Here is a 24,909-nt window from a genome sequence, read left to right as displayed (position 1 = left end):
GTGAGTTGCTTTATTAGTGTTTGCATCAACATTTCCTGAATTTCTCCCTCTGATCCTGACTGCTGCTGCTGATCATTGAATATACTGAACAGATTCCAAAGCCTGTCCATAGTCAGTTTTCTCTGCGACCCGGTTTCTGCAGCTGACATACGTTTCTGTCCAGTTCAAGATCTTCTCTGCCTGAATCTGACAGAGAGGCGCGTTAGTGAAAAGCTCTGAAGTCCTTCAGCTCGCTCTGAAGCCTGCAGGGAGAAACTTCTCAAGGCTTTTCTTTCTTATTCATGATGTTTTTCCATTTTATCCGCTCTCCTCCTCTTGCGTGTGCAGAGGTTCTGTTTTCTCTTTGCTCTGTTGAATGACTGAAGGACAGATACTATCAACAGCCTGTAACAAAAAGAAATATGAAAGCATGAGAATCAGTACATGCAGTTACTTGTAGCAGTTATGTTGTATAATTTGCAACTAAAACCCTAAAATGATCCCAACTACATCGACTCTGAACGTTTTCTTCTGGCAGTTTTCACCAGCTGTTTCTTTGAACTGATTGGTTTACCAGAAGCTAAAATTAGACAATTTTAAACTGGCTGGATTTAGACACCAGGTGTTAAAGGTTCTAACCTTTTGGTAATCATTAGTAAACACATTATAACTCCCATTATAGTTATAAAGATAAATAGATGCAGTTAAAATATAGAATTAATTTGTAATATCAAGGAACGTTTAGTTTGAACCCGTCCACAAACCAGGATGTCCACAAAAGTTTTGTCCTTTTGACACGATGTTTTCAAAAACCTTTTCCGTGTGTGTATCAAAGAAAAACTTACAACTTACAACATTTACAAAAACCATGGAATGAAAACAAACTGTAGAAACTATGTAGTGTCAAGCCAGGCCTGTAGGAGGCGGTAGAACAGTGGGAGGCGTGTTTTCATAACGCTTTGCTTCCAGTGCATCGGTTATCTTTTCACTGACATGATAAATGTTCCAAACAAACGGATTTAGTTTGAACACGACCAAATAACCCGAAATCAAAGGCCCATTGTTGTTCTGTACGTCTCTACGTGTTTTTGGTTCAGATGGTTATGATTAGCTTAGAGTTTCTAAAAAGTTTCCCTCTGGAGTCTGTCGCAACTTCTTCTGGCCAAAAGGTTGCTACCATGGAAACGAGCAGTCAAAATGGTGCTACCATGGATACAAGAGGCTAAAGCATTCTTACTGTGGAAATGTGAGGCCAAAACAATGTTACCATAGAAACAAGGGGCCAAAACGTAACAAAACATTTGCGTTGTATTGTCCTGCCATTGTCATAAGCAGGATCTAAACCTGCTCTCACACAACAGCAGAGGCCCAAATCCGATGGATCTTTTTACCCCCAAAAAGATAAGAACTCTGCTACTTCTATTTGTTTTACTAAATCGGAGACGTATTCGATTTTCTGAATGACTTTATTGGAATTAGTTGTCATTGATCCGAGACATGCGTCATAATTGTGCACCAGAAGAAGTCAGTCATGGCAAATCTGGATGTAAACAATGTCTGAAAATGATAATTATGAAAGAAGTCTGTGTCAGTGAAGTCCATCATATCCCAACACCATCACTCCTGGTTCTGACCACACATCCCAACAGGCATATTACTGCAGTCACTGCTCCACTAAAGGCTGTTGCTGTTAGCTTCCTTCTGGATTATCTGCAGATGTCTGATAATGATTTACTTTTTAGTTTCAATTTCCCAGCAGAATCTCCAACAAAAATACTGAAAGTTTCTGTAGGCGGAGAGGATGTCAACGGTAACTGCATAGAAAGTTCAGAGGATGAACTTGCTGAGTTCAGCTAAAGATTTTCTCCAACAATTATAGCTCCTCATAAGCAGCACTAAGCCTGTTTCTGCATCTTAAAATATACAAAACCAAGAACAACTGCATGCAAAGCTCAAAAATCGTAATGTGGAATAAATCCTTGTGTCTTATTAATATCTGCTTGGTAAAGTCTGTGTATTCTCAGAGGTTTAAACCGCCAGGCAGTGGAAAAGCAAACTTCTCTCTTTCCCTGTTTTGCTGCTGATAAAGCAGAATCCAGACCTGAAACTCGTACTCAGCCTCTGCTTATCTGCAGTATTGGTGACGGGGGCAGTTTGAGCGCAGCCGGCGTCCCAGCGCCTCGCCTCTCGCTCTGCAGGTTAATAAACAATGATTGAGTAAACATCAGGCTGGACAGAACACGTCCAGGCCCTAAATGCCACCCGACTGGTTAGAGGCTGAGATAGAGCCGTTCACAGATAACAGATGGATGAAGCTGCGGTGGACGTCTCCTCCTGTCCTGCTGTCTCTATCCGTCTTCTCTTTGTCTTCATGTTCTCTCTGCTGCTCACTCGTGCATAAATGTCTCACAGTTTCTCACTTCGTTTCCTCCTCCCTCGCCTCGCATCCTGTCACCTCCATCTGTCTCCGTTTCGCATCAGAAACCTTTCACCTTTAACACCAAAACCTCACCCAACCACCCGGGGTGTTATCCCTGCTAATCCAAACCGACCTGCTCATTCGCAGGTCAAGGATTCACTGATGTTCTCCTCCAGGTTTCTCACAAGCTGCTTTGCATGCTTTCTTTTTCTTAGTTTGCTTATCCGATTGGAGAATTGCATTTCTGTTGTTTATCCAGTCTGTCTTTTCATTACACTATGATGCAATCAAACCCCCTGGGTCCTCTTCCTCACAGTTGGAGCTTTGCTCTACAGATGCAGGGGGAGCTTTGGGGACTATAAACTATTGAAGTGCAGTATTGGTTATAATTCAATGAAGATTTGACATTTCCAAACAGTCCATTCCTTCTGCGTTCATGGGAATGAGGCAGGAATGTACCAGATGCTAAAGACGACCATCTTCAGGCGTCATCGCCGGAATTTGAATGACTGAGTTTATTAAATCCATAAGAGAAACAGAAAAACAGAAAATATGAATTAGGTGTTCTTCCATTTCCTGGTTCGGAGCAAATCAACCAGGCTGCCAAAGCATCATTTTGTCTGATGTGGATGTTACACTTGGATGTAATAAACAGGAAGAGTGAAGCGTTATGTTGCGTTTTTCCATCACTGTTCTAGATGCTGTTGGACCCTCATTAATTATTTAATGATGATGACTTCCTATTTGAACGTCTGATGACGAGCATCCTGCCTGTTATGTTGTTTATTTATGCTTTAACCACTGCATAAAAAAACCATGCGCTAAAGGGTTCGTTAGTGAGCCATTGGGTGTTGACCGGTCCTGACAGTGATGCCCAGGCAGGACACACAAACAGGCAGCGGTGACAGATGTTGAGCGATGCTCTCGATGCCCTGACAGCCGTCGCGCGTCTGAGGTCTCCCAGACTGTGACAGGAAGCTGTTAGCTGACAACACTGCAAACTGCAGAGGTTTGAGTCGGTAAAAACAACCTGGCCCCGGTTCCCTCGCTGCTGCACAACGCACCATCACCAGAAAGGATCATTTTACATCCCGTTTCATTCTCTATCTGCTTTCCTCCATCGTTCTTCCACCTGACTTGGAAATAATGTTCAGATTTTACAGTGAAATAGACATGAAGAATGAAGTGAAACTGGCCTCCAAGCGGTTTCTGCTTTGCCGTTTCTGCCGGGCCTTGGCACAGGTGAGCGCTTGTTCGCTCTGCCTCTAATTGTACTCTAACTGCTTGTTGGCTGGCCTACTTTGGTAACTAAATGAAAGCAGTGTGAGGGTAAGCCAGCACTGTTAATTTCTGGTTTCCTGCTCTGGAAGCCGAAAGCGTTGCCGGTTCGCTCTGTCAGATTTTTGCCAAGCCGCTAGAGTGGAGAAGTGCCTGAAAATGTCAGAGGAACATTTATCGTCTATCTCTGGAAGCAGAATAAACACTGGACTTGGTTCAAAGCTTGATAAGTGATGAAATGGCTGGACAACCACGATATCTCATTGCATCATCCATTAGAACAGAATAAAATGCAATTTCTGCACAAAAGACAAGAAATAGCAGAAGCATTTGTTCGGTTGGAGGCTCTCCAAAGCAAATGCTTCAGTTTTGCTCTGATGTGTTTGTGTCGGTGGAGCGTTGACTAACTCTGCTGACCTCTGCAGAGGCCAGGATTGTTTCAGAAACTTCACATTCTGATTTTTAAAATCTCACTTTGATGATAGGCAGAACTGAAGAGGGATCTCATTATCTGAGAATGATTTTGTGCAAAAAATGTAACTGACATGATTTCTATCCTGACCTGTTTAAAAGGAAAACGTAATTGGTTACAACTCAACTACAGGAGTTTTGCTGTCTTCAATATTGTTCTAGATTTTTTCTGGCTGGATATTTGATCACCTCTTGGCAGAATTGGTTCAGTTCTTTTAAATTTCCTATGAATTTTAACCAGCTTGGCTTTGTGTTTGGAGTCCTGATGGAAACTCTGTCCAAGATTTATTCACGTTTTTATTCCATTTCAAACTTACAGAAAAACTTACTTTATCTGTAAGTTTGAGGTGAAGTCAAAGAACTTGGAGGTAATCCTCTTGTTTCATCCTCCCACTCACTTTTGAACGTGAAAATGTTGACTTTGAAGGTGGGAATGTTTTTCTCAGGCCATGTGACAGAAACGAGGTTTAATCTCAACAGTCTGCAGGGATTGTTGAGATTAAACTGTCCCTGCAGACTGTTTAATGATGCTGCTGCTTTTAGATCAGGGGTTTCCAAACTTCTTATCAAGTGGGCCAAAGTCATCAGTCCACAGGCATTCACAGGCCCAATAAAATATAATTTTTAAGAACTGAATTAACCAAAATGTTGCAATTTTTTTTACCTACTCAACAATAAACTAAGAAAGAGCTATTTTTATCCTGTACTAAGATTTATTTGAAACATGATTGTAGATCCAAAACCCCCAAATTTTTTGCATGTTTTCATAGTTAAATGAAAGCCATCAAGTTTGTTTCATATTTTGGGCTCTATTGAAGAAAACTGAAAATGCATTTTGTTTGTTCTTAGCAATAAAATCTGAATCTAAGTGAGTCTTCATTTGACAATTCTTTCCTTATTTAGACGAGTTATAATATAGCAATATAATGCAGATTTGGGTTCACCAAGGTGCAGATTATAGTGTAAGCTAATGAGTTTATGTGGCAATAGTTGCCATGACAATACAAGGAAACCAGAAAGGTTGGAAAAGATGATCACTTTGTGTTGCATCAACTTGTTTGTTCATAGATTTTATTTCAAAGTTGTACTTTTGTCTGAATTTATTTCATATACTCTTGAATAGTGGATGAGAGAGCCGCACAGAATCAGTCCAGGGACCTTAAGTGGCCCCTGGGCTCCATTTTGAGAACCCGATGAGAACAAAAAGGAAAATTGTTCAACCCTGCATTGCTTCTGAACGGGGCAGTATTGTGTAAAAATCAACATTTTTGAGGTTTACGTCATGTTATAATGTTATTCCGTAAACACACCTGGACTTTGATTCTGTCATGATCTTTTTATCTCCACGGCAACCATTCAGCTGTGCACAACTACTGGGTGGATCTATCTCCACTTTTGTTTTTTTTTAAAGGTTTTGAGTGGCTCTAGTGGCCTTTATCTGACAGTCAATCGACAGGACAGTGGGCCATGAGAGAAGGGGGAAGTCATGCGACAAAGGTCGCCAGGCCGGGAATCGAACCTGCGACGGCCGTGCAGAGGACCAAGGCCTCCCCATGTGGGCTGCGCCCAACCCCTGCGCCACCACAGCACATCCTATCTCCACCTTTGTGATGCAGATCCTCCTCAGAGCTGCAGTTTCCAAGCTTCCACCTCACAGAGACCCCACCACTCCCCACTCAGCTCCTTCAGACTAGCCAGCAGCAATTAGCAAACACTTGGTGGAACTGCTGAGCTCGTTATAGGAGCTACTTCTCAGAGCAACGCTGGTAAAAACGTGTCACAATGGAGGAGCCATGTTGTGATTACCTCCTGAAGGCAGAGTCTCAGAAAGAGCAGGAGTTTTTAAAGAGACCTAATGAAGTTAAACTATGAAGTAAAATTTCTTTTAAATCATATTTGATATATGCAACATTTCTATAACTACTGATGGTAACATAGTTGCTTGATTGTGATACAGAATGGCACAATGGGGCTGGAAAACACATGATACTGTCCCTTTAAAAAAATATTCAAAATTCTTGTTAATTTCTCAGAGGAAGTCTGAGGTTTCAGGGTGAAAATACAGTCTTGCTCTGAGCCAACAGCAGAGCAACAAAAGAGCAACTGCAGACAGCCAGAAGTCACCCAACCCCTGCACCTGTTGCCATACTGAAAACGAGGGCGCCGTGACTCACAATCTGGGGCGCAGCACCGCAGCGTTGACAGATTCAGACACTGAACTCTCATTCTCCCGACTCGTGTTTCAGCTGCAGGAAAGAATGCAGGATATCAGGAGATCATGTTCCTTCCTGAAATAACGTTCCATCCCTGCTCACGGATTTGTGCAGCTCTGGTGCCAGGGCGCCACTCTACATCTCCACATCAACTGTGTGTGACTCTGGATGGAACAGATCTAAAAGCTATCTTCAGCCATCTGTTTAGCAGAGCCTGAAGCCTGCCGGTGCTGAGGCATGCTCAGACTTCACTCACATGCTCTATTTAGGAAAAGAAAAGCTATTCCTTCTCCTGGAAACAATCTGGAGGATCTAAGATTTAAAGTGAAAGGAAACAAGATGAGTTCAGAAGCCAGATTAGCTCCAGCAGCTAGATGTTTGCTGGAAGACGCAGCAGGAGCAGAGATTTGATCATTTCACGCCCCGAGTAGCGCCAGAAGCAGCACGCAGTGTGCAGCATGTTGGGTCTGTTTCTCACCACTCGGAGCTCAGAGGCGGTGAGAAAATCACATGCTCGCCTCGTCAGGCCGGTCATGAGTTCGTCCTCAGCTACACTTCAGCATGTGGGTTCATCTCCAACCAAAGGCCTGGGAGAAACCCTTTACAGTCACATGACCCACAGCAGGAAGTGACTTATCGGTCGTCATAAACAGACCGCCATGGCTTCCCTGAGTTCAGGCCAAGAGACTCTCACAGCTCCTTTTATAGATGTGCTATTCATAGCAGAGGAACTTGTTCTTCTGAGTGTTTGTACTCCAGGTTTCTGTCACTAAATTGTGCAGAGGTACTTTTTTCTAAGTCTGGGTAAAAGAAAATTAACTTAAAATGTTCTTTAGTGTTACTTTTAGTGAAGTGCCAAAAGTTTTCGGTTTTCAGGGATGTTTCTGTAAATCAGCTCTGACAAATCTGGACTCTCTGGGTGCTTTCAGTCCACAGATCACTGCTCCAATCAAAACCAATCAGATGGTTCAGGAGTCCGAGCTCTGGACCGACGGTCAGCTGTGACCAGTCTGCAGAATACCCAAAAAACATACCGGAGTAAGAGCAGCACATGCAAAAGTCTTACCAAGTATTTTATACTGCAAATATATTTGTACACTTGCAATGAGACAAAAAACCCCCAACAAAACTTAATAACTTTTCAGTAAGATAAAGGAGCTTGTTTAAAGTCAATAATTCTTTAATATTGATCAAAATATTAGCTCCATGGCAAGTTTTCTCATTTTGACCTGGGAAATATGTCTCCTTAGAAGAGTTAAAAACAACATTTTTTAATCAATATTCAACGTCTATAGAGGATAGATACTGATGGCTCACAAGTACTCAACACACCCCTCTTCATAAAACATTACAGATGGTTGTGGTATTCCAGTCTTTCAGCTGTAATGTCCTACATTGATTTAGCTAATATTACAAAGCTTTTTGTTGAAATTCTGAATGTTATTAGAATTGATTTTGACCTTTGACCTGCAGGTTTAATAGAGGAAGAGCATCACCTGACTTTTTGTTGTTGATTTTGTAACTGTAGCTTTAGATGTTGTGTTTTCAGCGTCAGTTCAACGTGAATTATGAGTTTCTATAGAATATTGTTGCCACTTTTTTATGTTTGCATTTGATTGGTTTAAGCCTGTTCCTTAGCTTCTGTTAGCTTCTGTTAGCTTCTGTTAGCTTTCCTGCGTTTCCATGCAGTGGGTGAACAGTGTTGGTTAAACCTGCCTTCTCCTGCCTGCTCTGTCCATTTAAACGTGTGCAGATGTTTCCTGTGGGGTTTAGATGTTACAGCGCAGACAGAAAATCGGTTCTATGAATCTGTCATTAAATATTCAGACAGTGGAAGGAAGGAGGCTGTTTCTGTTTGTTGGCTCCTGTCTCATGATCTCCATCTCTGTTTCAAACAGTTTCTGTAGAAGGAAATCAGATAGCGGCGTTTATCTGAAACTGTTGCATCAGCGACGTAAAGCATTGCTCTGACTGCCGGTCCCTTGTGTCAGAACTGTGCATGTTTTCGATTCGCCATTAAACGGTGATGTTTGCATAGAGGAGATGCTGCAGAGCTTTTCCTGAGTCATGAGCAGATTGTGAGATTTCCTCAGGGTCTTTGGTCTAAAATCCAGAAAAATATGCAATAAATATCTTGCTGTGAGCAATTTTGTTTGGAAGAAATCAATGTGTAGTAATAATTTGTTGTGCTGATGTTTCAAAGGGCTTTTTTTCGGTCTGGTAAATATTGGAACTTTTATTATTGACTCTCATGAATGGATCTGCCGTGTTTAGAAGAGGGAACAGTTTCCTGCGATGTGAACTCCCTGATTGTGTCACAGCTTTGCAGAGAAGCTTCAGCGTAAAGCGGACAGCCAAGTAAACATTACATCATCCTAACCTGTCCTCTGACAGGAGAGAGAAGAAAAAACACTCCTATTCTTTTTTTTTTTTTACCTGACTCCTAACATTTCCACTGTTGGTCCAGAGCTGCGAACCTCCATCCAATCACGTCTCTTCACAACTCTTCTTCACGCTCTCCCTGCGCTGGTTACCAAGGAGACAGTGAAGTCTGAGAAGTAGAGCAATGCTTTGGCAAACACGTTGTTTTTATTATTAATTTTTGTTTCTTTTCTTTTCATCTCAGCAGTACCATCTGGACTTAAAGTTGTGTTTATGTTGTTAACAAATGGAAGTAGTAAGCGTGCGTGCCGAGCGGTTCCAGGCTGTCATCCGATCCGCACTTTCCCACCTGTTCTCACCATTTTCTGTCTCGCTGATCCAACAGTTCCAGGCCGCTCGGCTTCTCCTGCCAGGACTCTGTCTTCACCACCAGGAAAGACTCTCTTTTAAACAATGAGCCGACCTCGATCCAAGTGGGCCGTTTAAGGTCGCTGAAAGCTGCATGTGAGAGTGGGAGAGTCGACCAGACTGATTTTGGTTCTTGCAGGAGTAAATGTTTGAAAATGCTGATTTAGCTGCTGGCTCTCCGTTTGCAACGACATTCCTTTCTGTTGGGAGCGTAGGAAGCAGCAGAGCAGGGCTGCAAACGCAGCATCTTACAGTAAAGAAGCAGAAACCTGCAGCTGCAGATCACTAATCTAGATTGGGACCCCAGTGGCGTCCTTGTGTCCCGTACTGTGTCACAAAACGCAGCTCTGTGAAGGATGGATCCGAGTGGAAATGGATTTCTGTTTCCAGATATTTCCAAACATCCCAGCGCCTCCAGGCTGTTTGCTCACATGTTAGCTCCCTGGAGTTTTTTACAGCCCACAGCCATCAGATTCAGACACACTGTCATGTTCTCCTTTAGGACTTCCAGCCTCCCACACACACAGGAGGAACTCCGGTTTAATCCTTCCCCTCTGCTCTCTGCTTTATTACAGCAGGTCCTCTCTCCCTTCCCAAACCTTTTCACTTGTCTTACTCTCAAACAAAATTCAGTCTGCTGATCGTTGCTTATTAAATAACAAACTGAACCAGATATTTCCAAAAATGATACAAACCCTGAAATCAGATTATTTTGTACTTTACTACATTAATTCAGATATGATGCTGAATATCAGGTTCTAATTATGTTGCAACTTTGAGACAATTATTCCAAAACTATTCCAAATAGTTTGTTATGAAAAATAGTAAAACTTTAATCACAATTTAATTTCAATTCTATTAAAATACATCCTAGTGGTTTTCAGATGTTTATTGGGTTCTTGAAAGGATTCATTAGCAGCAGGCTAGCATGTAGCTTAGCCATTTTATAAACTGCACAGCTGCTAGCTGTAGTTAGTCAAGGAGGATAACTATATCCAGAACTTGTAGCACACAAGCTAACAAATACGGAAACACGGAAACATACTCTCACAAGTCTACATGCTAACTTTCTAACTTCCTGTCTAACAAGCTGTACTACAGTCCTAACATGGCAGTTCCAATGCTAGTGCAGTTGTCCTGAGTTTTGCTCTTGATCTGATAGTTTTAGTCTTTAATGTCTGTTTAAAAACCCTTCAGCATTGTGGTTGAATCAGACATAAAAATGTAGATAAATCCAATTACTCCCACTCGCTCCTAAAAGCTGAAGTCTGTGAATCATTTGAAGTTGTAGAAAGCAGAAACTAAATTAATTTTGGACTTTGCCAGTTTGATTTGCAGTCTGAATGTCTGAGAGCGATTTCACCTGCTTCTTAACTTGTAGAAAATTACTCATTGTTCTAATTGGAAACATGTAGTGCAGCTGTATGTCTGTGAAGTACTGTGACATTTCCAGGTAACAGGCACCAGTATCCCCCCGTCACCGTTACATTATCGGTTAAATGAACGTTAAATCTTTCTTGTTTGGATCAAGTTTCACCAAACTTCACCCTGGAGATCCATGAACAATGAAGACAACATCTAGATGTACTTTCTACGGAAATCAAAAGTTCAAATTCAAAACTACTTTATTTAGGGTGACCATATTTTCATTTGGGAAAACCGGGACACCTTTCAGCGGGGGGAGTGGGGGGGGGGACCGTTTCCACGACACTTTGGACCGGAGGAGGGGGGGGGGGGGCGGGGGGAGAGAATCCACGACACAAAAAACTGCAAAAACAGGACATTTCCTGACTTTCCTGACATTTACTGACAGGACGTGAAATACGGACGTTTGGTCACCCTAATTTATTTATCCCCAAGAAAAATGAAATGTTGTAACTCATCACCCAAGGATCTTCAGAGAGTCGTTGTGGATGGTGATGCTGTGGAGAGGAAGGATTTCCAGTAGCAGTCAGTCTGAAGTGGCCTCTGACTGAAGACCCTGTTGCTTTAAATCTCTGTCTGGTGAGAAAGTCGGGCAGAGAGACGTTGGAGTTGTTGATGTGATCCTTCCCCATTATGATGATTTGAACTTTCTCCTTCTCTCTGCATTTTGGACCTGCTCTACATACATTATAAGATAGAAACAAAAGGATCTTGTTGCCATGGTTACGCGGTGCAAATATTATTTCATCTACACAGATTTAAAACCAGAGGGGATAATTGTTCTGAAAAGTCATGCATCAACCAAAAAATTATCAAAAGTTGAGAAAAGATCATAAAAATGTTTTTAAAGCAAGTTTTAGATGAGCAGCGCAATAATGTTCTACAATAATGAAACAGAAAAATTGTTTTTAGCTTTGATGTGTCTCTGAAGTGTCTGTTTTATGATATTTGTCCCTTCAGAGTGTTCTCAAGATAAAACATAAAAAGAAGTGGTTTTAACTAATTAGCACAAAGTATTTTTCTAAATTTTATTTGCATCTCAGTGAAAATGGATGTCATCGCTTTAAGCTACCACTGGAAAAGTTCCCTTTTAGTTTCTTTTTAATTCTCAAATCAAGCAAATGAGATCCAGGATATCAGGTATTGATCTTTGGAAGTGCTGCTGGCCATATTTTCAGGGCTTGAAAGGAGCCATGCCCTGTGTTTGTGCTAAGCTAATTGCCTCCTGGCTCCAACATGATATACGAGATTGCGGTCAATATCACGGGATCGATCTTGTTATCTCTCACTCAGAAAAAGGAAGCAAAAGAATCCTAAAATGTTGAATTTTAAATGCCGTTAACACTGAGCGGCTTCCTCTCCTCTGTTTCCCAACAGATGCAGCTACTTGACAAGTTCCCAATCGAGGGAGGGCAAAAAGATCCGAAGAAGAGGATCATCCCGTTTCTCCCAGGTAATAGCCCGCTCCTATCTGAACCGGCTCCCTTATTAAAAATGCATGACTGGCACTCAGGGGACGTCACACTGAGCTGGTTACTGAAGCCGGCACAGCGAGAGCTGCTGAGGAGACAATATCTGTGACTCTCCCTCCCAGCTGCCATGCGCATGCTGGATGTCTGTCGCATGTTTGGTTCTTATAGGTGTGAATGAATTTTCACATGACGCCGTATTAAACCACTGCAGTTAGAAAGTAAAAAAAAAAAAGAGTAAATTTGCTCCAAAAAACAAATGTTACTCAGAAATTTTCTAGGAAAAACTAAAAAATTTAAAACTTTTGAAAAGTCTATACATTTGTGAAAACTAACTCTTAGATTTTGGATGAATCTCAAAAATTTCCAAGAAAAAATTTAGAAATTCTTCCAGAAAATTTCTGAGATTAATCTAAAAATGTGTTTTTTTCTAGAATTTTTTTTACTTTTGGATCACAGGAATTTTATAGAAAATTTCTGAGTTATTTGATGGAAATTTGCTCCTTTTTTTCTGTCTGCACTGGCTCTGCTGCGCCGTTGTAATTTTCATCACATGTATATTTGTGTGTTGATTTGAGCCTTGTTACTATACACACCTGTTTATCCAGCTGGCATTCAGGCTTGTGACTCCCCAGCGCTGCAGTGTCAGCCCTGATTTATGGCCAATTCTGCTGAAGAATTTACAGAATAAGGTTCTTATTTCTATTTACAGCAGGTTATTTTTGTAAATGCGTAAATGTTTAAGCCCTGTGGCCGCCCCCGTAGTCTCAGCATCAACAGGAATCACTTCCTGTCTCCACCTGCCCTCCAGCTGTCTTCCTCCCAGCATCGCTCTCACATTTTCCCACTAACAACAATGATCGAACTTCCACCTCCATCTTCTCCGTAAAGTCATGGTTCTTGGATACAAACGACACCCGTCCACTCCGGACATGTAATTCAGGTCAAGCTCGCTGTGCAACACTTAATGGGCTTCCTAATGGGAAAGGATTGAAAGAGCCCATTAGGTTGCAGCCCTGAAGTATCTCACTTTAACAACCTTTCTGTTGGACTAATAATCCAGGACGCAGAGGTGCCACTGCTGGCATTCAGGGATTCCTTGGTCTCAATTTGATGATAAAACAAGAATAGAAATGTGACAAATAGTGACCAGTCTACAAAATGTGTTTGAAACAGTTATTAAATTAAAATTTTCAATTTGGACAGGATTACTTCATAACTTTCCGTTCAGTCTCTGTGTTTTCTTTGCTCATATTGGTTTTACAGAGCCAATATGATTTAGAAAAAGTCCTTTGGGTTTTATTTGGGTTGTGCTGATAAAATGGAAGATTTGCAGTTTCATCTTATTGTGCTGAATGAAAGGAGCAGCTTCTATTCAACGTTTCTCAATCCAAACATCCTCAGCTTCAGAACTTTGCTGTAATCTGGGCTGTTTTAGTTCTTAATAGACAGAAAAATGCATAACTTAAAAATATACTATTAGACTTAAAACCTGCTTTTCTCTTCTAGACCAGTTGGATAATCACTGCTACTTGTGCCTCGTGTTTCTCCAAACCAAAAACTGATGTGATCTGAGTTTGATCGTAGATCTTGTTATTATTGTTTTTTAAAGTGATTCTTTAGTTCTAATCTTCCTTAGAGGAAATCCACGTTTATCAAATAGACTACAAAATTTTGTTTAAAAAAACTTACTTTTTTAATTATTGATCTGCAAAATACTGACATCTGCTGGTTCATCTGAAAACTACACCATCAGGTTTTTACTGCCTCCGCTGAAAAACGAACACAAATCTCTTCTTTCTTTGCTCGTTCCAGTTTTTTCCTCTCGTCTGTTTCCCTGCTGTTCGTTCCTCTGATTTCCCCTACATAACATCACACTTTTCCTTGTTTATCCTTCGCTTTTCCTTGTGTTTTGATTCTTTGTGTTTGTCCCTTTTCCTTTCCCCTCCAGGCAAAATCCTGTTCCGGAGGAGTCATGTGCGAGACGTGGCCATGAAGCGGCTGCGTTTCATCGATGACTACTGCAGGGTAAAGAGTTCTGGCTGTAAACCTCCCTGTTGTTCTGAAACATTCCCGACCTGTGAGGAGTCCAAACACTCCTTTACATGTCATGGAAAAGTATTTCTACTCCTTGAATTTATTCTCATTATTCACACAAAGCAGTGGAAGGAAATTATGCACGTTTTCCAACATTTGTTGCCAATAGCAATATAAATTGTTAGATTGTTAATGAACTTGTATTTAGTCCCCTTTATTCTGAAACCCCTAAATAAAAGTGCAAAGCTTTGAACATCTCCCAGAGATAATGGAGAATCTGTGGGAAGAACTGAAATTTCTACTTCAAATCTGACTGAGCTTGAGTGATTTTGCAAAGAGCGATCAGAAAAAATGTCAGTATCTACAAGCTGGTTGAAACAAATCATGAAAACCATTTATTAATTTCATAAATTTTATGAACTTCCCTGGGATGATCTGTTATATAACATCTCAATGAAACACACTGAGATTTATAGCTTTAATGTGAAAAACTATGAAAAGATTTCAGAGGTTTGAATTAGGGTTTTGTGATCTGGCCCATCACAAACTTAAAACATTCAGATTTTGGGTGATGCCATTTTTGTTTGCTAAATATAGTGACTTTCACATGTCAGTCTGGATGGTCCAATTCTGATCCAAGTTTGATCTTCTATACGTGAAGCTAATTTGGATGCATACCCAATAGTTTTCAAAGCCTCTGTGCGGCCATGTTGCTGATGTCATAATTCTGCACCAGAAGGAGCCAGTCACAATAACTTTTATTTTATTAGCTTCCTTCGTCTTGTCAGGATCATGTGACTATACTGTCAGTTTCTATTGCTGAAAAACTTTAAAATGGATCCACAGATGGCGGCGTCCATTATTACTTCTGTTAATAGGGCTCTGCTGTGTCGTCTACGTTCTTCTTCTACGTCGCTTTGGGGTTGTAAACTCTTTACTCGGAAATCTGATTCTGGCCACATTTAATAGTATGAACAAATCTGCAAAAAAATTAAAAATCTGAATTGAGTATCAATACCTCCTATGTGATTGTTGCTAAGTCTCTAAGTTGGTATCAGTGAGGTGAGGGTTGTTGTCCAGCCCTCTGTCATGGCAGAGCAGAGGGAACAGTGGCTGATTTTCAAGATCAGTTTCACATGTGCATGTTGGTCGATCGTGAGGAAAATCAGAGTGGATTTATCCCTGTGCACCTCCAGTATGAATACTTCATCAGGGTGCTGACCCAGACCGATCCTGGATCAGGTGGTTCTGAAGCAGCAGGTCTGACCGGATCGTTCCACCAGTGGAACCTTCAGTTTATCAAACTCCAGCTGTGTGCAAAGGAAGTTCTGACCCTTCAAGATTTCCTTCCCATAAAAATACACAACTTCAAAGAACTAGTAATTACACACTTCAAGACAGTCTTGATTGTCACTTCCTGTTCACACTCTTATTAGATGCATTTTATTTCATGTGTGCCGGATTAGGATCTTTTCCTGCTTCACACCCTCCTCTCCTCCTTTCCTTCCTCTTGGCACAACTCCACACTATCAGAGGGAAATGGCTGCAATACAGCGGCTTTGTTTCCACACACAATTAGGAGGTTGTATTGTTGGCCTGCATTAGCAAAGGTTAGCCAGAGTATCAGCTCTTTAATTGGGAGCAAAGAAATAAAAGCAGAGCCACTCGTAGACGGACTCTTTTTTACCCAAATAACCGGCAGCGGAGTAATTTATCCTGCAGCAGGCTTTCTCTTTCATGCAGCGCTGGAAAGCGTGCCACACTGTTTACTTCCTGCGTCCTGTTCGTGAGGCACAAACAACAGAGAGGAAGAGTAATTACCCAGTGTTTTCAAAGGCTTTTGCTCTTGAGAATACGGCATGCTGGGGTCCAGGCAGCTGTGGATGCTCAGCGTGATGCAGCTTCTCCAGTCACCACCAAAAGACTTCTTCTTTAGTATTAGAGGAGATGAATGAAATATGAAGGTAGTTCAGATGACGATTTTAGCTATTTAAATTAAAGGCCCGTTCTGTTTCATCTTCACGGTTTGGCTCCTCGTTTAGCGGCTGCGTAACCGAGCTTCAGCTCTGCTTGCAGCCGGTCGGCTGATTAAATATAGATGGATAACAGACACATGATCCTCTTTGACGGGGTTGAACTCTGTCTTTGAAGACAGTCTGAGGCAGCAGTGCACTGATCTATATCACAAATCCATGCTGGTCAAAAGTCGTCAGTTTCAGTCAAATAAATCCTGCATTACAGGAGTTTGCAGCTGGTTTACTTATTTTGCTTGCTGGAATTTCAATCTAAAATGCGCCTGTGGGGGCGCTGCACCAAGAACCACTGAAGGAAACGACTCGAAAACCTCCGAAAAAGACACTGAGTGCTACTTCACTGTGACACTCAGTGTCACAAACGTCTCCCTTTAGTGCAACACATGTGCTTTGGTTTTAGTTGTATTTACCCAGAATGCAATCCAGTATAATCCACTTCCTTCCTGTTTCCCTCTGCTAGCCTTCATGTTTCCCTTTGCTAGCCTTCATGTTTCCCTCTGCTAGCCTTCATGTTTTCCTCTGCTAGCCTTCATGTTTTCCTCTGCTAGCCTTCATGTTTTCCTCTGCTAGCCTTCATGTTTCCCTTTGCTAGCCTTCATGTTTCCCTCTGCTAGCCTTCATGTTTCCCTTTGCTAGCCTTCATGTTTTCCTCTGCTAGCCTTCATGTTTCCCTTTGCTAGCCTTCATGTTTCCCTCTGCTAGCCTTCATGTTTCCCTCTGCTAGCCTTCATGTTTCCCTCTGTCTTTCCATTTGCAGGCTCTGGTGAGACTTCCTCCTCACATCTCTCAGAGCGAGGAGGTGCTGCACTTCTTCGAGACGAAAGCTGAGGACATCAACCCCCCAGTAGAGTGAGTGTTGCATCCACATATACACACAGAGCCAAACATAATGATGATGTGTTTCTCATAAACTCACCATGTTACCCTGAACAGCCATACAACAAAGATCTCCTCTGGACTGCTGTGAGCTCATTACCTCTCTGTCTATTCCTGCATTCATATCTATTCCCAGATCAGCTCCTTCTCACGGAGTTTGTGTGTTAAAGCTTTACTCCAGATTATAAAGAGAGGGAAGTTGATGGATGCAAGAATGGGAGGAGGAGACTGGCTTGTTTTGCAGCAGGGGATGGCCCCGTTGGGTAGTTGTTAATTAGAGAACACGCTCTCCCCTCCGATCCCAAAACGCCGCCATCACACCCTTCATTTGTAATGTGCTTCTGTCTGCGCTGAGATGGATGCATCCAGAGCGATCCAACACAGAGCTCTACCTAGACTCCTCTCGTGTTTTAATTACTTTCCTCTGCGTTTCTCCTCCTCTGCCTCTCCATGTGACCCCTATCTGTCAGGGTTTCTCCTGCACTAGATCATCTCTCCACTCCTCTGCTTCTAATTGTCTGAATCCAACTCGACCTCATAAATTCAAGTATGTCTAATTGGTGAGACGGCTCAAGGTTATAAACACCTTCGCTGAAACAAATACCGTCTCCCAGCTTTTACGCAGCGTTTCGTCTCACCTGCACTGTCTCTCTCTATGCCTCCATTTGATGTTGGTTTTTCTTCTTTTTTCAGTAAATACATACTGTACCTTCTTTAATTTCATCTGTATTAACATCTGTGAATAGTTTGGCATTGCTGAGGCTTCATCACTGCCTATGGGTGATATATTTAAACCTAACTCTTTTGTTACATCCAATACACATAAATAGATGCTTCTGCTTGATTTTCTTACATAAGTCTTATTAGTAAATTAGAATTTAGTAGAAAAGTTCCTTTATTTTAGCAACTCAATCCCCTAAGTGAAACACAGATTAGTTACACTGACATTTTGTTTCTGTTTGTTTCTGTTCTTTGTTTGTTTCATTTTGTTTCTGTATGTTTATTCTTTGGAATAAAGTAAATTATTGCTTCAGAATTTATCTGCAAAAATATATTTAGAGGAAGCTAAGTGCACTAAACGTTTTCAAAGGTAGCAAAAGCCTCCACTTCGTGCTTGACAGGGAGTAATAACTAGTAATAAATTAAACACAGCAGTATTTAATGATAATTATTGAACTCCTTTTGCCTAGGCATTGTGTTGACACACAGAGCAACAAGCTGGGAAATCTCCAGAACTGGTGGTAGTTATTCCAGTGACTCTTGTGAAGGTCATGATGAGTGTTTCAGGTCCGTGTCTGGTCTGGTCTGTTCTGGACTCTTTTCCGTTTCATAGTAACAGAACCTTCTGGTACTTTCTCCCTGCTGCTGCTGTTTGACTCTGCTTTTTATTCTCTAGTTTTCAGCGGTTTTATTGCTCACCACACACTGTTATGCTCAGGTACAACGGAAATAGTTGCAAAGAGAAACTCTGGATACATTCAGAAAACCTTAAACCACTGACTGAAACCACTTTAAAAGATTAGAAGAAAATCTGCCTTCCTGAAAGCAAACTACAATAAAACATTAGCTGACTCAAGACTGTGTTACATTTTTTCCATCCATTAGTTTTTCCATGCGTTGCCAGCTACTAATCTAGACCTGGAACATGAGGCAAAATCTGAAGCAACGACTCACTGACCTCCATTTTTCGGCTCTTCAGGAGCTACAGAAACATTTTTTTATCTCCAGCTCTGAACCCAATCCCTAATTCAAACACACACTCACAAACGTAGACTTTAAAGAGTAATTCTCATTTTTTATACAGACAGAAAAACATGACAAATTTAATAAAGAGGAAAAAGAAGAAAATAGATTAAAAGTTCTGCACCAAGAAGAGTTGAATGCAGCTGTTTGCAGCACGTCGTGCTGAGCGGTTCAAAACGGAGGGCTGCCGTTTGGGCCAGTTCTGACAAAAATCGATTCAGAACCTCCTCTGGTTTCTCTCATCTCGCCTCAATATAAGAAAAAACACTCAGTGTGGGGGAAGAACTCACTCTGCTCAGTTAATGATGTGTTAGACGTCATAATCCAAAGCTGTGAGGAGAAAAGTGGATGTGGCTCTTTGGTTCTTTCACCTCAGTACATCTTCTAAATGAAAATGTATCCAAGGATGGAGGGATGAAAAGAGGGGGATGAAAAGATGGAGGGATGGGGGCATTTGTGATGAGATCATCAGATGATTTAAAGTCCAGAGTGTGTGTCTGTGTGTGTTTGTGCTGTGATGAAAAGAGATGTGGAGATGGATGGACAGTTTAGCATTATTATTAATCCATCATGGTTTGTGTGTGTGTGTGTGTAGATGTGTGTGTGTGATATTTTATGACCTTGTTGATTAAATCTGAAGACTTTTTGGTCATCAAACTTAAACATCGCCTCACGTTTCAGTGGAAAGACGAAATCAAACGAACCAGAAAATAAAACAGCTGGGGGCTGAAATAAAATCTTAACGTTTAAACACTGCTGCCTGGTTCACATGGCATCAGATTTTCATCCTGATTTTTGTCTTGATTTTCCCCTTCTGGCAATTATAAAGATGCTGTGATTATCAGGATGTTCTTAAGATAATCATGGGAGATACGCTTTCCCTGCTTGATGTGCTCAGGGTGATCTAGTCCACTCAAAAAGACGTTGGGACTAAAATACAGAATGTTCAACACGGTGGATCGTCTTGGACCAATATCGCACCATGTGTGACGATCCCAGAGGACAAGCAAATTCAATCTGGTACCAAAATTGTAATATTTATGATGGTTTTAGCTGCTGCACTTCTCTTTCACACTGAACTGTGTCAAATAATCCAAACTAATTAAAAAACCTATTTTCCTCCTCGCCTGTGGGGGCGCTGCACCAAAAACTACGGCAGGAAACAAAAACCTCAGAGGAAGAAACTAAGCACAACTTAACAATATGTAAAAAAAATGGAGTAGCGTCAGATTTTAGCGGTTGTAAGATTTCTCTTTAGCCTGTCAGGAGACAGATATTTCTCCTGCTAGCATTAGCTTCTTGTGTTTGTTCTGGTTTTATTTACCCAGAATGCCTTGCGTTATAGTACACTACCTGCTTTTGGAGCGGTCTTCGGTCTGGTTGGCGTTTACATATGTATTCAAAGGGCACCAGAGTTCACTGGTTTGACCTGCATCATAGAACTCAGTGTTTTTAATCTCCGGCTGAAAGTGGATCTTTCCTTTAGTTGAGCTAAAGTTGCTTCCAAGGCAGAACCAGCTCTTCTGTGGCCCAGTCCATGGGTTTCTGGAGGAAACAGAACTGATGCCAGACAAGCACTGAGTTGTGTTTGGTCAGCGCTACACCTTCCATCCTCCCATCTTTCTTCTGTTCTGCTCAGAAAGAGGCGACAGGCTCGCTCAACCTTAATGGATGAGCTCTTAGGATCAGTTGCGCTCACTGGAGACCCGATGAGCGGTGAACAGCAGCGTGTCCAGTCGGTTTAAACACTTAAAGCATGTCAGAGTGAGGAGGAGCGTTCAGCCGAGCGTGCAGCCTCTGAGACATCTAGTTTTTTTTTTAGTATTTTTGAGTGAGCTTTCATTGATTTGTTTTTCTTTCAGCCACATTTGGAAACGTTCAAACCCAAGGCAGGTTTCTATTTTAACAAACAGAATTGATTCTGCTTGTTGACTGTTTTCGGGTTGTTTCACCTCTCCCGGCCCAGCCTCCGCTCTGGATGCACTCATTCACCCAGATGCAGCGTCTGACTCACTGCTGCTCCCCGTGATGCACACTGGGAGGTTGAGCCAGGCTCGCTCTGAGAGGGGCAGACCGGGATGGACGGAGTGGTGATGGATGGAGCGGGCGGTGACGGGGTGAGATCCGCTTTATCATTTCCTGTAAAATGAGGAAGGAAGGAAGAGGGACGGGTCCTCTAGGGACACGAGGAGGTCAAGAACAGCGGGTGAGAGGTCAGGATGACTTCCTGATTTCTCTTAACCTGGAGAGTCAGAATATTTTATGGAATGAAATCTGCTGATGAAACTTTGCTCTAATTTTCTTCCTTGATGTGTTTGAGAATCTTTTATTTATTTATTTTTAGCCACTTTTTCGGTGATCATAATGAAGGGGAAAAGCCTCTATTGTCGACCCCTGTCTGCTGAAGGCGGTACTGCACCTGTTGGAACATTAGGATTTGTTTTCGTGACATCACTCTCGTGCAATCAGCTGTTTGCCTTTCAGAAAACACCCAGATCCAGTTCTGCTCATCTTATTGCTTTTGATGTGTAAATAAGCAAAAAATGTGAAGCAGAAATTATTGCCATTTTTTTGGCATTTCAAAGCACATTTACTTTGAAGATCCTTCTATTATAACTAAAATGAAACATTTTTGCTTCATTTCTTGTGCAGCAGCAGCAGTGATTTCTTTATGAGTGCAAAACATTTAGACATTTTAGAAAGTCTCAACAAATGTTGAAATCTTGTGTCATGAAGCTGTAAATGGAAAAATGAGGATAGGAAAGGATCTTTAGCTTTTATTGTTTATCATATTTATCCTGTCTTTACTTTATTCAACCTTATTATATATCTAATGTGGTTTTCATTTAGTGTTAAGTTAAAGCCATAGGAGATTTTTGATTGTTTGATGTTAGCCACTGTGGGTCTTTAAAAATGTCCCCTCTGTCCTCTGTGGGTCTGTTGGTTTGGATTTGGATAATAATAATAATAAAATATATATTCTGGGTTGTTTTTTTGTGAGAATCAGGGGTTTCTGTGTTATTGCTTTCAGGCTAATCTGCTGTACAACATCTGTCCACATGGTGGCGTGCTTCACAGTCCAGACAGATGAAGCTGCTTTTTCCAGTTCTGCTGCCGGTCCGTTCCTCTCTGCTCCTGATCAATTCCTCCCATCCTCACAATTTACTCGGATAAATTTCCACTGCATTGAAATTCTCTCCTGCTGTATCCATTTCTTCCTGGACTCCTCCACCCCCCACTCCACCTCTATTCCCCCTTTTTTTAGTATCTTCTTCCACTCTTTACATCCTTATCATTTATCAAATGTTGTTTTATTACATAAAATCATCAACCTACAAGGAATGATCTGTCCTCTCCACTCCAGGAGGTCGACAGATTCCTTATTAATATGTGCATCCTGCATCTTCACTGTAGCGATGTGATCCGTCACTGCGCCCCCTCACAGCCCTCTGCATGAGCAACAATAGAGTCTGACCTTGGTTTGAGCCTGCAGGAGATCGGAGGAGGCTGCATGATGATCAGATTATTGCAGAGATAAGTCATGAACTCGTGTGATTGGTCAGCTTTTCAGTTCCTTGGAGGCGATGTTTTAAGCAGGAGGTTTACCCCCGGTGATGGGGGGGAGGGCAGGCCAGTGTGTGGGGGTTAATCAGGAATAAGTGGGTGGTAATGTGTTTGTGTATCTGATGTGAGAGAAGCTGTGGGTCAGTTTGTGATGTAGACAGAATTACAGCTTATTCTAACCTGCAGACTCGTAACGAATACAAAATTATTTTTAATTGGGGATTGTGTTGTTAGGTACATCCTATTGCTAATGCACACACACACACACACACACGCACACCCACCCACGCACACACACACACACACACACACACGACGAAACCTACAGGCTTGACATTTATTCAACATTCATTAGCATCAATTCCAGCATGTGGCTGTAAAGTTGAGTGGAAGGAAAAGAGGTGCACTCATAACAGTTTAGGGGAGATTCGCAAGGCGTGGACTGCAGCTATAGTCACATAAACATAATTAAACATGGACCAGAACTGTCACATTTGTTGTGTGAAGTTCTTCCTGAGGAGAAAAGCCGCCCGGGGACGGCGGGAGGTGAGGTGGGGCTTCTGGGGAGATTAGGCCGAGACGTGACCACACTTGGGGCTGACGCTGAAACAGAAGGCAAGAGAGACAAGGGGGAGGATAAGGTGATAATCAGAAAGTATTTGTTTTTCACAAGGCTCCTAATGAGGCGGCATTCAGTCACAGCAGGTTATACTGATAGACATTGATCAGCTGTTTTCATCAGCATAAAATCAAATAAAGTGTATAAATCACACAGGTAAATGAAGACTAATGAAACAGTAATGAGAGTTGATTTAAAAGGCAGCAGACTGATCCTGTTACTCTGTGGTTTGAGTGGAAAAAGAAGATTATTTGAAAATCTTGATGCTTAAAGTCTGTAGGTACAACAGTAGATTAAATGAAAGCAGTAGGGTTTGCTACAACTGCTCCACCTGAAAAAGCACACGGCGACAGTAGAGAGGAACATCACCTTTTTAACAGACACTTCTAGCAGCAAACATTCATGAAAAAACACCAAATTTTAATTTTTCAGTCAAACATTTCAGCTTACAGTGCAGCCTGGGCACCTGTGAGGTTTTTCTGTGGAATGTGACTCATTTGTTCATGGAAATTATTAGCTAGTAGTTTTTATGGAACGTGTCTAAAATATGCAAAGGAAAATGCAGCTTTGGAAGCTGAACTGCCTCGGGACAGTGCTACTTGACATGCTATTGATTGGCATTTGGAAAACAGCCAATCCAGAAGCACCATTCAATTTCCTTACTCCTGATTGGCTGAACCCCTTAGAGCAGACAAAAGGAAGACTGTAGTTTCTGTGGTAGAGCTAAGATGTTTTTATTGATAATATTAATGACTATTATGATATATTTGGTATTTGAACAGTTTTAGTAGGGGCCCCAAGTATCCACAACTTGTTTGAAGAACCAAGAAGGTTTGCAGAAAGGAAATAATCCATCACATATTGAAGTATTTAACTAAATACTTTTTGAATGAATGAAGTCCATTTAACTTCACACCAACATTCTCAGGTGTTTCTACTTTTTTTTACCTAAATTTCTCTTTGGCCATCAGAAGCTTTTTGTGGATATTAAAGCAACTGAGGGAGGAACATGAATCTCATCTGATCATGTAAAATAAACTGCAAGTCATTGAGTTTTATTCAATACTTAGAAATACATGCATTATTTCATTCTAAAATATTTTAACCTTTGACCTTGGTGACCTTGGATTGAGGGTTCAGAGGTCATTTAAAAACTATTGATGGAATAACAGCTGGAAGATGGACAAGTTTTAAAGAAAATCAAATTGGAACTGAAAAATACTCAGGATACCTCTCTGTCTTTTTTACCTGTTAGCATAAAATACATTCAGTAACCATATATGTTTTGTTATTTGACTGCTGGTGTATTTTTATTTCTTTGTGCTGATGAATTGTATTAAACTATAATCGAGCTGCAGGTCTCTGTGGAGATCTGAGTACAAAACGTCTGGTTTTTTCCGTCTGCCAAACTCTACTCCGTCAAATTTCAGGGATGTTTGGTCCTGCTGTTTTGGCCAATAATAAAAAAACTCCCAAAATTAAAAATAGAAAATCTAATTTATCATAGATAACCAAAATGGATGAAGACGTTGTGTCAGAAATCACCCGGGCCTGTTAGCTTATCTTTAGCTGGAAAGTTATCTGGTGATAACTGACGAGTTCCCAGAATGAAGGCCGAGTATTTTACTGTCTGCCAAGGTGTCTTTGAGGCTCCGTGTTGAATCGTTCTGCTTCTTCTGCTCGTCTGTCCTTTCTGCACTGCACCTCATGCTTCCTCCTTCTCAATCCTGTAGAAGATGCTGGAAAGCGCTGGCAGTCGGAGCTGGTTGCTCAGCCCCCCGGGAGGAGTTTGATTTCAGCTTCAGGGATGTGGGTCACTGACGAAACTCTGGACAATCTGTTTCTCCTCTCGCTTTTCAGCCTCCCTCCTCTGTTTTGCTTCTCCTTCCCCTACAGATGATTTTAGCCTCTATCATATAAATGACGGACAAAAACGCCACATGCAACTACTGCGGTGTGTCCCTAGTTGGATGACAAAGAGGTGACTGTAATG

The 24,909-nt window shown here is 41.5% G+C and overlaps 1 protein-coding gene across 4 annotated transcripts in view; it reads left to right on the top strand.

Moving 5' to 3' along the window:
* Nucleotides 1–24,909, top strand: part of sh3pxd2aa (SH3 and PX domains 2Aa) — a 90,435-nt gene that overhangs the window by 18,024 nt on the left and 47,502 nt on the right. For all 4 annotated transcript variants that reach the window (XM_044113733.1, XM_044113736.1, XM_044113734.1 and 1 more), the window contains exons 3-5: nt 11,953–12,028; nt 13,996–14,072; nt 16,872–16,963. In XM_044113733.1, the coding sequence (XP_043969668.1) occupies nt 11,953–12,028; nt 13,996–14,072; nt 16,872–16,963 (245 nt within the window). The remainder of the gene's footprint in view (nt 1–11,952; nt 12,029–13,995; nt 14,073–16,871; nt 16,964–24,909) is intronic.

Source organism: Gambusia affinis, linkage group LG04 (genome assembly GCF_019740435.1).
Source record: "Gambusia affinis linkage group LG04, SWU_Gaff_1.0, whole genome shotgun sequence".
NCBI classification, from domain to species: Eukaryota; Metazoa; Chordata; class Actinopteri; order Cyprinodontiformes; family Poeciliidae; genus Gambusia; species Gambusia affinis.
This window is presented reverse-complemented; position numbering and strand designations above follow the sequence as displayed.